The 16,100-nt window shown below is 29.9% G+C and overlaps 1 protein-coding gene across 1 annotated transcript in view; it reads right to left on the bottom strand.

Moving 5' to 3' along the window:
* fwd (phosphatidylinositol 4-kinase beta fwd) overlaps nt 1–16,100 on the bottom strand; it is a 71,514-nt gene that overhangs the window by 16,252 nt on the left and 39,162 nt on the right. The window contains exon 2 of the mRNA XM_070643006.1: nt 12,329–13,624. Coding sequence (XP_070499107.1) covers nt 12,329–13,176 — 848 coding nt within the window. The 5' untranslated portion in view covers nt 13,177–13,624. The remainder of the gene's footprint in view (nt 1–12,328; nt 13,625–16,100) is intronic.

Here is a 16,100-nt window from a genome sequence, read left to right as displayed (position 1 = left end):
ATGCGAATATCTACTTTACACTAATGATGTGCTTCATATATTCACGTAGTGCTGTGTTTCAAGTTATCTAACTTATTTTTAGTGCATGTAATATAATTTTGTGGATTATTATCATTAAATTTAATGTTTACTTAAAAGGTTGGAATTGCTGAATTGTGCTTGAGGTTAGAGAATTGAGTGCTTTTGTGTGTATTTTGGCGATTCTTAGTATTGATCGTGGAGATTTTGTTGTTACTTGTGTTCATACTTGTTGATATTGATGTTTACAAGTAAATTGCAAGTGAATTTGTTGATTGATGAGTTGGGAAATTCCCAGAAATTATTGAATTGTCATCGAAAATTTTGTTTACTGAGAAGTTCATGCTGGTTTGCACTTATTTTGATTAGAATAAAGCTTAATGAAGCGATAGAGTCTTAGTGGCATTAGCAATTGATTGATAGTTAGTGGAAAACACAGAAAATTGTTGCTCATGATCCAGTTAATCTTAAATTTTAGATTTTTAGTCTGGAATATAACTATTCATATGTATTCATGCAAGGACAAGTAAGTTGCGTCACATTAAGTAACCGTTTTAATTGACATCGAACGGCAAAATGCGGGAATCAAGGCAACTTCGCTTTTTACCCCATGTGGATACTTGACATAATGTTAAGTTAATAACTAAACTTATGGTCGAATAATGACATTTGCTCTAGTTACGTCAAATAGTTCACTCGGGTGTCGTTGATACTGTGACGTAACTCTGCTATAGCTAACTCGTTATGCTGTTCGGGGTAGCTATTTACATTAGAATATTGTATTTATTCTACATATCAATAATCCTTTCAATTCTATTTACAAATTCCTATTGCAGCACTCAGTCTTCATGTTCAATTTCAATAATCTAAAGCTCATCCATCATCAAAAGAACCCCTAATTTCTCCCCACAAAAATATTTCCTTCCTCTATCCAAAAATTATGCCTTACATGATCTCAAATTTCATAAAAATGTTTATACTCATAATTTCATCATCCGCATAGAAAAGATAAAGCTTCTAGCATTACAACATCATAAAGATTTTTTTTTATTTACACATGTATAACATATGAGCAGCGTCAATAGGATCCATAGAACTTAATTTATGTGTTTCCTAGATGATTCTTTTGCCTCCAACGTTGATAATTTAAGGTTCACGAACTTTGATTCCAATTTCTATGCTTATTTTATATAAAGCTTTTATATGATTCGATTAAATAATAATTTCATATTTTTGATCTTTTCCTTCATACTTTTTGTGTTTTTCTTATAGCTTTGCTTGTTTACAAATGTCGAAAAAAAAAAAGTAAATTGGAGTAGGAAATATTTGTTATTGGAAATAACTTCAAAGAAGAAAATTGAAATGGCAGCAGAATCAGAATCAGAAATGAAAAAACAGCATAAGTGAGCATATGAATGTGAAAGATAGTACCAAAAACTTTTTCAATCAATTTATCCTTTTTTGTTTCTGCTGATATCATTCATATATTTGCGTGTGTTTGCCTAGCGACTATGTGTATACGTCATGAAGTTAAGTCATGAATATAAATTGATATGAAAGACATTCATAAGAATGTGGTAACATTTCGGAATCTGTGCTAAAAATGTCCTTTTTTTGTCTTTATCGAAAAAAATTTTTCTTCTGGCCCAGAAAAAAATAATAATAATAAAGGAAATCCGCACACATCTACATACTTGAGGAAATGGTGAAATAAGAAAGTAGACACATTTTGTTACCATAATAATTTTCCCATTTATGATCGCTCGTGTTGTCGCTTATGTTCAACATGACGGTAAGCACAATGTCTTTTGAGGAGGGATACAGAAAAATTGAGACATTTGCAAATTTTATCGATTAGATTTTATAACTACTGATTGTATGCGTGAATATATAAATGTTATGACATAAATGCGGAATGTTACACAATATGTACGATTGGACAATTTGATTAGTTTTTTTCTTTTTTTGCGGGAAATACATAACTGAGTCATATTGTTATGCTTATAATTTGATTATCTAAAGTTAGGAAGTGATGCTATAAAATAACTTAAGTTTTAACGGTCAAAAATTATTTGAAAATTCTTATAGCAAGTTTAATTTGAAAATTTAAAAGTTTTTTAACTGTCAAAAATAAATTTTATGGCAAACTTAATTTGAAACTTTTATGGGAAATTTTATAGCAAATTTGAAAATTTTAACTGTTAAAAATTATTTGTAAATTTTTATATCAAATTATATTTGAAATTTTGAAAGTTTTAACTGCCAAAAGTTATTTGATATTTTATAGCAAATTTCATTTGAAATTTTTATAGCAAATTTGACAATTTTAACTGAAAAAAAATTATTCAAATTATCAACTTTTACTAGAAACTTGTAAGAAATATTCTAAAATTTTATAGCAAATTTAAAAATTTATAGGAATTTGACGAACTTCTTTTGAATTCAAAACTTTTCCCACCGTTATTACAAAAATTTTATTCCTTTTCGCTTCACAAATTCCATTTGAATTCCTCAAAATTATTTAAAATATTCACACAATAAATCAGTTCCTATAATTCACACCGACATAACCACAATAAAAGTATCACTTATTTTTCGTAAGTGAACACAACAAAGAGTAAAAAAAATAACGAGTAAGAAGACTGACAGGACTGACAAACAAATTACGCCTTATCAGTTACACAGATTGAATCTCACGAGTTGAAATCATCGAGCAAATCAAATTGTCAGCAGTACACATCTTCTTCTCGATTTTCTTTTGTTACATTATCGATCTTTAAATGAAAATTCTTTACATTTTGTAAAATTGTGCTATATGCTGATCTCGCCCTTTTCAAATGTCTTGTTTTAAGAATACCGAAAGATAAAAGAGAGCATTTTGTTCCTTAAAATGTTGCAAAACAAAATTTGTATCTATTAGCACAATTTTTTCGCATTCATTTACGTTCGTTCCTCAGTATTCGCACAATTTAAGCATGATGATACAAAAAGAAGAACGAACGAATGAATGAATGAACAAACGTAAGAGAGCAAGAAAAAAATGAAACTTTCGCGATTGATGATGATAAACGAGATAGGAATAAAATATAATTTTTATAAGGCGAGGCATATTTTTTTGACAAATTGTCTCATTGAGAATGAGAAATTGTGACAAAAGGAACGAGGGTGGAAGAAGAAGAAATGTGTATTTGATAAGAGAGAAAACAACACATAAAAGACCATCATCATCCCTCCATTTTTCTCAGGATTTTCAATTCCATTCTTCTTGCATCTCCATTTTTATTTTATTATTTTTTTCAAATATAAGGAAAATAAATAAAAACTTTTCTTTATCTTTCTAAACAAAACTAGTAAGGAATGATATCGATTAGCAGGGACTAAAGAGCATATTTCTATAGAATGTATGAATTTCAGTCTCAGATGCGATTTTTACGGATTAAGAAGCATTAACTAAAATTCAAGGAAGAGGAAGAAGTTGTGAATTAGGCTATTACACTTGGAATGGCAATACATAGTTTGGGCGCAGTGCTAGATAAGCTAATGATTAGTTCTTATTGATTTATTGTAAATTTAAGGAATGTCATCCGTTTTCAATGTCGCAATGACCATTAAGTCATAGCCCAATTCAATCAAATGGTCTCCTGCTAATCTTAATGACTTGACCGAGTGTACGCCTCTGTTAGATTAATCAAACGAATGTGGAACTGCAATGATATTGGATTTGTGTTGAGGTCTAATACAACGATAAGAGCTGTGCTATGAATAGAGAAATAAGGTTTAAGTATGTTTTGTGCCATACGCTTCCTAACAACCCTCGGTAACTCAATGATAGGAGCATGCGACCAGAAATCTTATATTGGGGTTCGAGTCCTCCTCAGGCTTTGTTGTGGAGAAGTGAGCTTCACTCCTTCTAGAACCTTAGAACTAGTAAGGTTCCGAGAACACAAGCATGTAAAAAGCGAGTAAAAAGTCACAAAAGAAGATTTGAACCAGAGTTGCAAATCAGGTACCACAGGCCATAGCAGATAGTCAGACAAAATTTACACAATTTCCCAACATTTTTAATCCATAAAATCCCAAAAAAAAAAAGAAAAAACTGTGCTAAAAATACATAAGTTCATGTTAGTTGAGATTTTTTATTTATGGCTATACTTCACATGCACTCAAGAGAGACGACAATTCATTTTTATCAAAAGCAGTAGAATCACAGCTAGAGTGGGAGTCAAATTGAGTAGAATAAAATGTAGTGAATTCATAAATTTCATGACAATTTATTGTTCATCTGCTCTATTGAGAGAGGAATCTTAAAGAGTTCACAATAATAAATTAAAATAGCACCACGCAGAACTCATTCCACAGATCAATTGTATACTATTTTTCATTTTTAATGATGCACTTTAAGAACAGAACAAGTTTAATTTTAGATGAGGAAAAAAATAGAATTTTTTTACATCTTCTTTTTCCATCAATCCATACATTTTATCATGATGATTCTTGACGTCAATGATTATAACATTTAATTTAATTATTTGAGAATATCTTGAGATTTTTGCTATTAAAATTCCTTTCATGCATAACATGAGAATATCTATTGAAAGTATTTTTCATTTAACTTCTCTATATCTCATGACATCGTGTGTATACACATATCGTTGACTGAGAATACTCATCACAAGTAATAATTACAATGCAATTGTTTTTTTAAAGCTTTAAAAGATCTTACAAAAGTACTTATTAAATGCACGTGTAGGTTGTAATTTATGGGTTATGCCATACAGGAACACAGCGAGAGAGAAAAGAATCAACTGTGCTGATAAGCTCGATTATAATTTTATTTTTCCCCATTGTTGAACCATGTAAAAAATCATTATAAAAATATATTCGAATGTGCATAAATCACTATCATTATTGTGGAAAAAAGCTTCAATAAATAAGAAAAAAAAGGTATGTTGGGTATCTTTGATTAATGGCGTTATAAAAATCTATGCCACTCAATCCTTCCCTTTTACCTTCTTTATTACCATAGATGGCAGAGATGGTAAATGGATTAAATGGGGATTTGAAAGTTTTATTCAAGTTTTATTGTTAATTTGTCAATCGATAGATTTGAAGATTATATTGACAAACTTTCAATTTTGGATAGTAAAATTTGAAATTTATGATTTTATTAAAATTCAAATTTTTTTTTTTTTTTGAAATTTGAATTTTTTTTAAAATTTTAGGTTTTTTTTTAAATTCTAAATTTCAAAATTTAAATAAATTTAGAAATTATAAAATTTGAAAATTCTATTCATTTTCAAAATTAAATTCAAGTTTGAATCAAATTTTTCGAAATTGAAATTCGAAATTTTCGCATCTTTGATTTTTAAACCTTTAAGTTAAAAGATTTAAAACATAAAATCGAATGTTTTCAAAATTACAATTTAGAATTTCTCAAATTCTCAATTTAAAAGATCAAAATTCAATGTGTTTAAAAATTTTAAATTTTCAAAATTCAATTTGTTTTTAAAATTTGTTTCAAGTTTTAATCAAATTTTTCGAAATTGAAGTTCAAATTTGAAATTCTTGATTCAAATTAAAATTATTAAATTGAAAGTTTTAAACATCAAATTTGAAATTTTCAAATATTCAAAATTAAAATTGTTTTGAAACTTAATTCAAATTTGAATTAAATCTTTCAATCTTTAAAATTTGAACTTTACCAAACTTTAAGATTCAAACTTTAAAATTAATCCATTAAATTTGAAAATCAAAATAAGTTCAAAATTTTTAAATCTTTTGTTCGAAATCAGATTAGTTTAACACCCCTGGACCACTCAATTTCTTACAATATCTGATATTGTGGTTTTTCAAATTACACAAAATCTAACTCTAAGAGTTAAAATAGAAGACGAAGAAGAAGAAATTTATGGAGGTGTTAATTTTCTACCTCATTAATACTGAATTGTTTTCCGTTCTCTTTTCTTCAATTTCATAGAAATCATAGAGAATCAGCTTTTAAAGACGAGCAGAAAGAGAACAGTCATAAAATTTCGGAAGCAAAAGTTTACTCAATTTGAATATTATTTTAAAAAAATTATTTGCTCACTTCAGTACGTAACCATAACATGTATGTAAATAAAAAAAATTAAGGCACACAAAAAAAAAGTCATAAAAATTTTTCCAGAAAACAAATATGAATATAGAAATTTTAGCTCCATACATACAGTTATCATTCGTAATGTATGAATATTTTTGCATAATCTTCATTAAAAGTTGAAACTCTCAAAAAAATACTGAATGCCGCCCCGGTTCGCATATTTTAAGCTTTTTTTTCTGTTGCAAAATATCATAAAATTTGCATTCGAAACGTTGCTGCTGCTGTGAAAAGCTCTTCCATCATTTTTTCATGAAATTTACAAATCGAATTGCTTAAAAAAACTAAAAGCCAAATATAATGAAAGTAGACATTTGCATAGATATTTCTACACAGTACATGCCGTAACTATAATTCTTCATTTGTCTAACTACTGCTACTACATAGAAAAATGAATATTGTATGAATTTGCAGGTATTTGTTCCCATTTTATTATTATGTGGAGTGCAACTTTTTCGAGAACAGAGTGAAAAAATGTATGAAATATATCAGATTGTTTATTAATATAATTGCAATTTTCAAATTATCGATTTTATTTTTTCATACAATTTTTATATATGCGGGGTTCATGTTTCATTCCCGAGTGGTAAAGTCGTAGTAAAATGGCATTTCATTAGTCTTGATTTATGCTTGTGGTTTGTCAATTAGGTGGCTAACATGCAGTTTTAGAGGTATTGATCAGTATTGATGTTTAGTTTAGGATTTTGGTTTAATGAGTTCGGTTTTACGATTAGCATTGGTCAAGTCCACTTGATGTTATCAATTTCAATTATGAAAGACATAAGATAATCCAATTGTATATAATATGTGGAAATGATGTCTCATCAGAGTGGAATCTGGGTTATCAAGTTACATATAATGACGATTCAGCCATTGCGAGAGTAAGGCTTCTGTGGCCGAGTTGTTAAATAACAGACTGACACTCTATTATGAGGACATGGTTTCGATTCCCATCATAGACCGATCTCTCAAACATTATACAGATTGTAGTCAATATGACAATGATTTGGACAATTTTTATGACATTACAGGGACAGAGCAAGCAGCAGCTTCACATAAGAACTAACGTACTAACTTGGCTAAGGCACACGGACGCCCATTTCCGCGTTTAAAGAACGTCTGTAGACAGTTCTATCTTTCGATAACTCCCCCCAATTTGGGAATTAGGGTAAGTTACTTTCCTTGATGCTCCACATTCTTTGCTTATGTACACAGAGGCGTATTAGGAAATCAATTCAAGGAAATGAAAACTTCCCAAAAATCTGAAGATTCAGACCAAAAATGTGTTAAGCCATGATAATTTGATTAAATTTACCTGACTCGGGGGATATACACAAATTTCAAATGCAATAAAATAACCCAAACTAATTTAATGCTTATATGTATCTCTGAGCTATAAAACAGTTCCCTTTCGCTCGAATCTTGCAATCCAAAACATCCAGCATCTAAATAATTAATTATTCATCAAAAAAAAAATCCCAAAACCACACCTAGCCTTGAACGGTCTACAATCAATAAGCCATAAATCAAATCGATGTCAATGTACGACTCGGGATTGTTATTGGTTACCCAGGTATAAATTAGTAAAAGGACAAACTCTAAACACTATGACGATCGTGTATACAATTGCAAATGATGAGTCATACCGCAAAAATATATTCCCGATATACCACAAAAACATATTGGTTATAAATACAATAAATTATTAATTCACAGTACCTTTATGACTGTATAAATCATACTGTTGTTGAATCGATATTAATTAACACCCTCATTATAATCAGGAAAAGTATTTTTTTGTAGAGGCAATTAAGACGATGATACTTTAAATTTATCATAAATAGAACATCAAAGCTTATTTCCTGTCTAAAACTATTATGAAGTCAATGAAACCTTAAAATCTTATTGTGCAATATATAATTTTCATTATAACAATATTCATGCATTAAGTTAAATTGCCTGTTAGCACCAGTTGTTATATGTAAGTTCATTTAAGCTTATTCTTAGGAAGTGATAGACTAGAAGTGAATGTGTGTGCGCCCCGTTCTCGATTGATGTAAGTTAAAATGTAAATGGACAATTTTTCATTGTTTGTCATACAAATGATGATGATGTGTGTATGAATGAATAAAAATAATCATCATAATAAGCATGCATGATGGTAGATTTTCATAAAAATTCTGATGTAATTTACTCAGGCATTTATTCAATTTCTCATACATACACGTACACTTTATATTCCTTATCATCTGTCTCATCATGACGTATTTTTTCTATTCTTATGCTACTTATAAATTTCCGGTAATTTATATTCATAAAATGAAATAAAAATTGAATCTTTTTTGGATTATGCTTGAATATTGTTATACATTCATTGAATTTTTATACATTAAAAAAGTGTTTTTAAACATCAAAAATTGATGGATTAACATCCTGGGTACAGGCGCGAATACAGAGTTGAGTAATGTATTGCTTGTTTCAATTTAAAGATTCTTGCTTTTCTTATTTACTGAAAAATACTCTTTAAATCTTTTGCTATTTATATTAACCCTTTGCTTATCCTTAGTATTATTTTCCTTTAGATTTAGCCTTAACTTTCTCCTTTAGATGTTTCCTCCTTGAGTATTTAAACTTGAAATAATTTATTTCCTAAAATTTACTCCTTTTCCCGCCAGAATTCCCAAAATTCAAATTTTGAACTTTACTTTTGAATTTTGAACTTCCGTTACTTTTTAAATCCTAAATGACCGTTATTTTCTTTTGCTTTGAATTTCAATTCTCAATATCCTCAACCACACCAGTCTCAGACTTAATATCCTCAGACACCAACTCTGGGTCGAGACACTGTTATTCATAAACAATATAATTAATATACCAGAATGATTCATGAAAAAATATCGTTTGTATTCAACACTAAATCCTTCCTATAAAGGGCAAAAAAAAACAGAAAACAGAAAACGAAACGAAGCGACAAGAAAGGATGTGAAAAAAATATGAAAAATGATGAACGTCGTCTTAACTTTGAAATTATGATGTTACACAACAGTCATGACAGTTGAGTTTTAAGTCTCTTTTCTAACAAAATATTCTCAAAATGTTTGTTTTATGTAAAAATCCATTCCCATCGATGTTGAGCGTTAACTTTTAAAGAATAACAAATACTATAATTTATGTATGCTTGAGAATCAGCATAAATGTCTGTAGATATAATATTTCATCATAATTATACAGAATATAAATAACTGAGCGCAAAAAGAAAGAAGAAAAATGCTTAAGCACAGAAGCCACAGTAAAATGATCAGAATGGGAACAAGAAAATAAGAACAATAGCCATAAGTTATCTTGTATCCAGCACTAAAGAGAAGTGTAAACAGAAAATAATTATAATAATTAGTTTACATCAGAAACTGGAAACCATATTTTGGAATGGACCAATTTTTTTTTTGTGTCTAAAGTAAATATTTTTGTGTACCCAAAAAAATGAATGGAAATGCCCGCAATGTTACATAATCATTCTTCATCCACATTCCGACCGTTCGTTCATTGAAGGAACATTCTTCTTACTGATGTTTATTTTCCAAAACTGAGCATCATTTCTCGCACATATTCCTAGACATGAACATGAATAGTGTAAAATCATATGTGACTTTTTATGAAATTCCTCAATTCTTTGGCTTGATTAGTTCCACACGTGTGTTTCATAATGATTTTTCTTCTATCTGTTCTTCTTATTCCATGTTTTCTCCTTCTTCATGCTCATTTCAATTTAAATAAGTAAACATAACACAGCATGATATATCGATCTACCCATGGATATGTCGTGTTACAAGACCTTCACTGTGTCATCAGTTTTACGGGACTTTTTTTTTAGAGTTTGTTTGTTTTCTTCCAATTTCCATGTTTATGTTTTGATTTATTCAGCTGGTATAGCAATGAGTGCAATGTATTCAGGGATGGGGAACGGAACTGACAGTTTTATTTGAGTTTTGTGATGAAATTTGAATGTTTTTGTTTTCAAAGAATGGGAAATTTTGGCGCCAAAATGAATTTGAAGGTCAATAAACAAAAAAATTGCAGTATTTACATTGTAAAGCAATAGAAAAGACCAGAACTGCATCTCTGTAACACTAATAGGTATGAAAAATGAAGTCACAATCTCGAAATCATTTAAAGATTAATTTGATTTCATTTCCTACGTGATTTAAAACATTTGTCTGTAAAATCTAGATGCACTAGATGTGAAAAACGAGGAAAATGTGTGACAAACAATAAGAAAAAGAAGAAAAACCGATTTTTCAAGCTAAGTAACTAAGTTGTCTAATTAAACGATCTAATTAATCCTTTACAAATTCATTTAATGCGGTCATAGCATTCGAAAAGTTTTATTCTGAAGGCATAGAAACAAACTAAGTTTGATCACCTTTTCGATGTAAAAAAAATAAAAAGTATGTGATTGCGTTGGTTGGCTGAGAAACGAGAAAAATAAGAAGCCATTTATGGAATTTAATTTAATCACAATTTTTATTTCATTTCAAAAGAATTGAGTTTGAGAAATATAAAAAAAGTCTATATAAGAATGTCAAAATACACTTAAGGCACTCAACAAATCTTATAAGTCGCGTACTCTTGGTAAAAAAACGACGCAAAAAAAAAAGATGAATTAAATTTCGGTACGGAATTCTCAAGATCTCTCATGGGTGGAATAGAATTTTTAGCTCATATTTGCGAAAATAGGAACCTTGATAATATACTTTGTTGACTGGCTGAATAAGTGACGAGATCTCGACAATCAGACGTTGTAGAAAGCTCTAGTTTGAAGCATTAGCTCTGTGCCATCGAGTTATTCCGGTATCGATTGGTTTGAAAGCTCAAAAGCATCTTTATGCATTTTAATCAATGATTTTTCATTAAATAAGCAAAAAAAACACATTTTTAAAGCATTGCTTTGAATACATTTAAATTTTTAGCAGCCGTTAAAAAATTCAAATTCTAAAAACCGTTTTTTGATAAAATTGATTAAAATTTGTAAGTTTATTGGAAAATGCCATTTGATTCGTGTTGATTACTGATGGTCTGGACAAAAATGCGCTTAAGTTGCTTGGTAAGATCGAGGACTTTTAACATTCCATATTTAAATAGCTAGTAATGTGATTTCTTGTGCTTCGACATGTGATCAATCTCAATTTCAATCATAAAAATTTCAATGATATATGAAAAAGTCTTTTTGGAGATGAAAAAAAATAATTTTTTAATAAGCTGTGCTAAATAAAAATCTCAAGGTTATAAAGTTGGCAAAATATGAATCTGTATAGAATTGTACACAATTGAATTTGATAGACAGATGGTATTTAAGTACGGTTCTGGATTATATTTTGGATATCCATTTACAAAAATAGAAGCAAAAATTGCATATATGCGAATAATTGCGAGAATAAAATGCGGAAATCCTCAAACACAAAAAAATAATAAAATAATTCATATAAGAATCTAATGAGCATAAATACATTGTAAGCAGAATGAAACCCTGAGAATTATTCACATTACGAGTCAACAGCAAGTGTTAGGCAGGGCGTGATCACAATTGAAAAAATAGTCAAAATTGATTTATGGAATGCAAATAGCTTTTTTTACATCCTATACAGTTTCGTATCAAATTATCATTTTTTGAGAGTTTGTCCACTATAATTATGTATTATGACAGTTTGAAGTGCGATAGGCAGTTTTCAAGTTTTACGAGGCATGAAACATTTGACAGCAATAAATCATAATAATAATAATTGTTTGATTATAATGAATTTTAATTCAATTTTCGACTAAAAACATTTCTCTGCGGATTGTATGGGCTTATTCAGCGTTTTGAGAAGCGGCACCTGTGATTTACTGTTCGTATTCATGTTTTGACTGCTTAAGCTTTAAACATTAATTTCAATTTTAACATTTCAATAATTTATTTTGAAAAATTTAAAGGTTAGGTTTTGTAACTGCCAAAACTTTTTTGAAATTCATTCAAAAAATTTGAAATTGAGTTTAACGGTCAAATTTGAACTTAAATTCAACGATCAAATTTGAACTTAAATTCAACGGTCAAATTTGAAACAAAATTTTAACGGTCAAATTTGAATCAAATTTTAACGGTCAAATATTATTCAAAATATTAAATGCAAATTAACTCACCTAAAATCTAAACTAAGATTCCTTTGATGCGTCGACAAACGCGTTCGTGTCTGACCAGTCGGTAATCCATTGCTGCTATTTCGTCCATGTACTGCAGGTTGACAATTAACTGCTACATTATTATTACTATTACTATTGTTGCTTATACTACTTAAGCTAAGACGCGGTCTATTACGATTTGAATTGCTAAAATTGGTCGGCTGTGGTTGCTTATTGTAAACAGTTAATGCCGATCTGCATGCTAACTCATTTGAGTTACTCAATGGCATCGACTTTACTGAAATTAAACTACTCGCACTTGCACTGTTGTTTGCATCATTAACGTCTGCAATTGAGACATCGCTGCCCATTGCAGCAGCACCACCATTGCAACATTTACTCAATAAGTTATTTTCACTCGCGTAATTTTCCGAATTGTCTTGATTATAATGTTTTTTAATCGACGATAACGATCCAATGTTGTTTGCATAACCATTACCATTTAATTTACCATTCATCGATGTCATACTATCAACACAATCAAATCCATTCATTTTTAATGATGATGTGGATGTTGATGTTGTCGGTTTCTTTGGTGGCAGCATTGAATCACAAACATCATCACCAAATGGTGCGATCGGTATTGGTGGCTTTCTTAAATTTATTTCATCATCATCAATCATAAGATTAGACATTTTTTCACGTATATGTCGCAATTTTTCATAATTATTTGTCTCATTTAAATTTAACGTCTTTTTATTTGAATTTTGTATCTTTTTATTACTGTTATTTTCACTTGATGTTGATGCATTTAATGTCGACGAATTGTTATTTTTATTTGATTTAAATGCTGAGAATACTGAATTCATCTTCAATTTATCGTGACTTTATATCTCAATGACTTTGTCGAACACAAAAGAAGGCATTTGCTAAATTCCCATTTGATTATGGCTTAATTAGGAGGAGAATTGAGGTCGTTGCTATTCTCTTTTGCAAAATTAATGAATGAAATGGAAAAAAACTTTCGCAATTTAAAGAAAAGAGCCGAAAACGAGATGCACGGAGGATTATTGTTGTTAAGAAAAGCAATAAAGCAAACTTTTAAAAATGAAAATATCGTTGCTGGATTTCTTGAAGCTGGACAATAAACAACTAAATGATAATGTTGACTTTCTCAATTATAACTCTTGATGTCATTTAGCTTCGCACTTCTTATGCTGGTTTTATTACAGCATTTTTCTTGTTTCATATCAATTCCAATCAATTGAGTTTGTGTCAATCGATATTCCATTCAATTGATGGTTGTTTTTAAATCATCTGAAATTAGAATAAGAAGAATAAAAATTGAGATTAGTAACGAGAATTGATTTACATTGTTTACTGGATGTGGACATTTCAGAAATATCCGTTGAATTATTATTTTGCATTTTTGAAAATTGAAATTTGAATAATTTTTGACCGTTGCAAATTTTAATCTTGATTTTTGAATAAATTCAGACAAATTAAGTAGTTTTGAAGAACATAAGCTTCAAATTGTCATTTCAGACTGCATCTTCTATGCAATTTAACCATTTAAATGCAATTAAAGTGATTTTCATTTTTCAACGGTCAAAAAATATTTGAAATTTCTTAAAAACTGAGAAAGTTCTTTCACTTAGGAAAGATCTTACAGTTTTTATAAGTAGAAAATAATTTTCAAATATTAATTTTAACGAATTTTTCTTCATATCCACAAAATTTCATTCCCAGATGTCCGCACCATGATTATCAACATAATTTCATTCATTACACAGTGAAATCAATCAGTTCAAAGATACATTCGTTTTCAATAGAGTCGATCAATCGATTTGTAATGATTTAATGAGAAAAACATTGATGAGGGTAGTAGTAAAGTAAGTGAAACAGTAGCGGAATGAGCTTCACTCTTGAGACAAGATGATTGTTATTTCTTTTCTCTCTATTTCCATCTTCATCATCATCAACAACAGATCAGAAAATAGAACTGAAGAAAAAAAAACGGAGGGAGTGGATAGAAAAAAAATAGATCAATAAACTCAGTTTTAAAGTAAATGCAATGTAACGTGTCTGTAGAGGGAATAATTTCATTGGATTTTTATTTTTTTCGAGTAAGGCATGCAAACATGAAAAAGAAATAAGCAGTGAATGTCATAGAAAAGTCGAGAGCACTTGACAGCCGGCAATGTTGAAATTGGATGCTAATCTTGTACACAAAACTTCTGAGAAATGAGTAGGAATGTCTCCCGAGTGACACGGATTGGAATGTTGCCTTAACGACGACGAGGCTACAGTATACTAAGAATCATGTGACACCAGCCATTTCGGTTGTTCTTAGAAACATGTGGCAAATGATGTGGCAGTCTGAAACTTGGAAACCATGGAACCATGACCAAACTGCAAACATTTCGAACAGAAAGAAGGTCCGTTACGCCTGCCCATGAAGCCGTTGCACCTTCCTGCTTTATTAAAATACAGAAGGTACTTGGAACCATGTTGCAGCTACTTTTGAACCATGTGACAGCGTTTGAAAACCATGCAGCTTGGAACCATGTTTCAGCCACTTGAAACCATGTTGCAACTCCTTGAAACCATTTTACAGTCACTTGGAACTATGTTGAACTGAGATTGAGAATCTCTGCCATTGAGAATTTTGAATTAATTGCGGAGAACCATGTGACAGTTTTTTCATATCCACAAAATGATGTCCGCACCATGATTATCAACATGTGAAATCATTCAAAGATACATTCGTTTTCAATAGAGTCGATCAATCGGTAATGATTTAATGAGAAAAACTATGTGAAACAGTAGCGGAGCACTTTGAATTTCCATCTTCATGTGATCAACAGATCAGAAAATACTTTGAAAAAAAAATAGAACCATGTTGCAGCTACATGGAAACATGAGACAGCCACTTAGAACCATGTCGCACCCACTGTTGCACCCACTTGGAATCATGTCACAGCCACTTGGAACCATGTGGCAGCAACATTTCAAAATGAACAGATCGGGTCTAAAGAGAATTATTGATGATTTTACTACACATAGTCGCAGCAATGCATCAAATGTTACCCATTATGTGGCTAGAAAGAATCACAACGAAGAACGAGAGAAAATGCATAATTCATAATAAGACAGCAGCATTTTATTATTTCATATTTTTTAATTTAATGCTATGCTAACTGATTGATGAATAACATAAGACACTTATGCATGATATTTATGAAGTTCAAAGTCCATTTTTTATTCTATCTGATGAATTAAAACTGATTGTGTAAGCATGTAAAAATGCATGTATCCAACTGTTCAATGTCAGTCAATAGTTCATAATCTTACAAGAAGGAAATTCATTTCCATATGCACAACTAAGAACATTTTTATAGTTAAACTGTCGCGACATTTCATGTACGCATCACTAAATTTGATTTTTAATAACATAGAATTATGTTATTTCCTTAAAAAAATTTTGTTTACAGGAACTGAGTGTAGGGAGAAGTGGAAAATAAATAAAAATTCAACCCTATAAACGCACAAGTGTTCATATAAACATTAAGTAAATTAAATGAGCACTTTTTTTGGAATATGAAGTGAAATGAAACATGCAACAGCATTAAAAATTATTCAACCAATTACATTTCCAATTTTTTTACGATTATTGTGCCATAAAAAATTGTTTAATGTCAGCCTTTTTGTATTTTAAATAAATTCCCAATTAATAAACATTATCCGTCTATGAATGTACATGAATATTCACAACAGCATATAACAAATTGCA

Source organism: Chironomus tepperi, unplaced genomic scaffold, assembly GCF_022539635.2.
Source record: "Chironomus tepperi strain 1889 unplaced genomic scaffold, CSIRO-AGI_Ctep_v1 contig_309, whole genome shotgun sequence".
Classification (NCBI taxonomy): Eukaryota; Metazoa; Arthropoda; class Insecta; order Diptera; family Chironomidae; genus Chironomus; species Chironomus tepperi.
The sequence above is the reverse complement of the archived record's forward strand: the minus strand, read 5'-3'. Positions and strand labels throughout refer to the sequence as shown.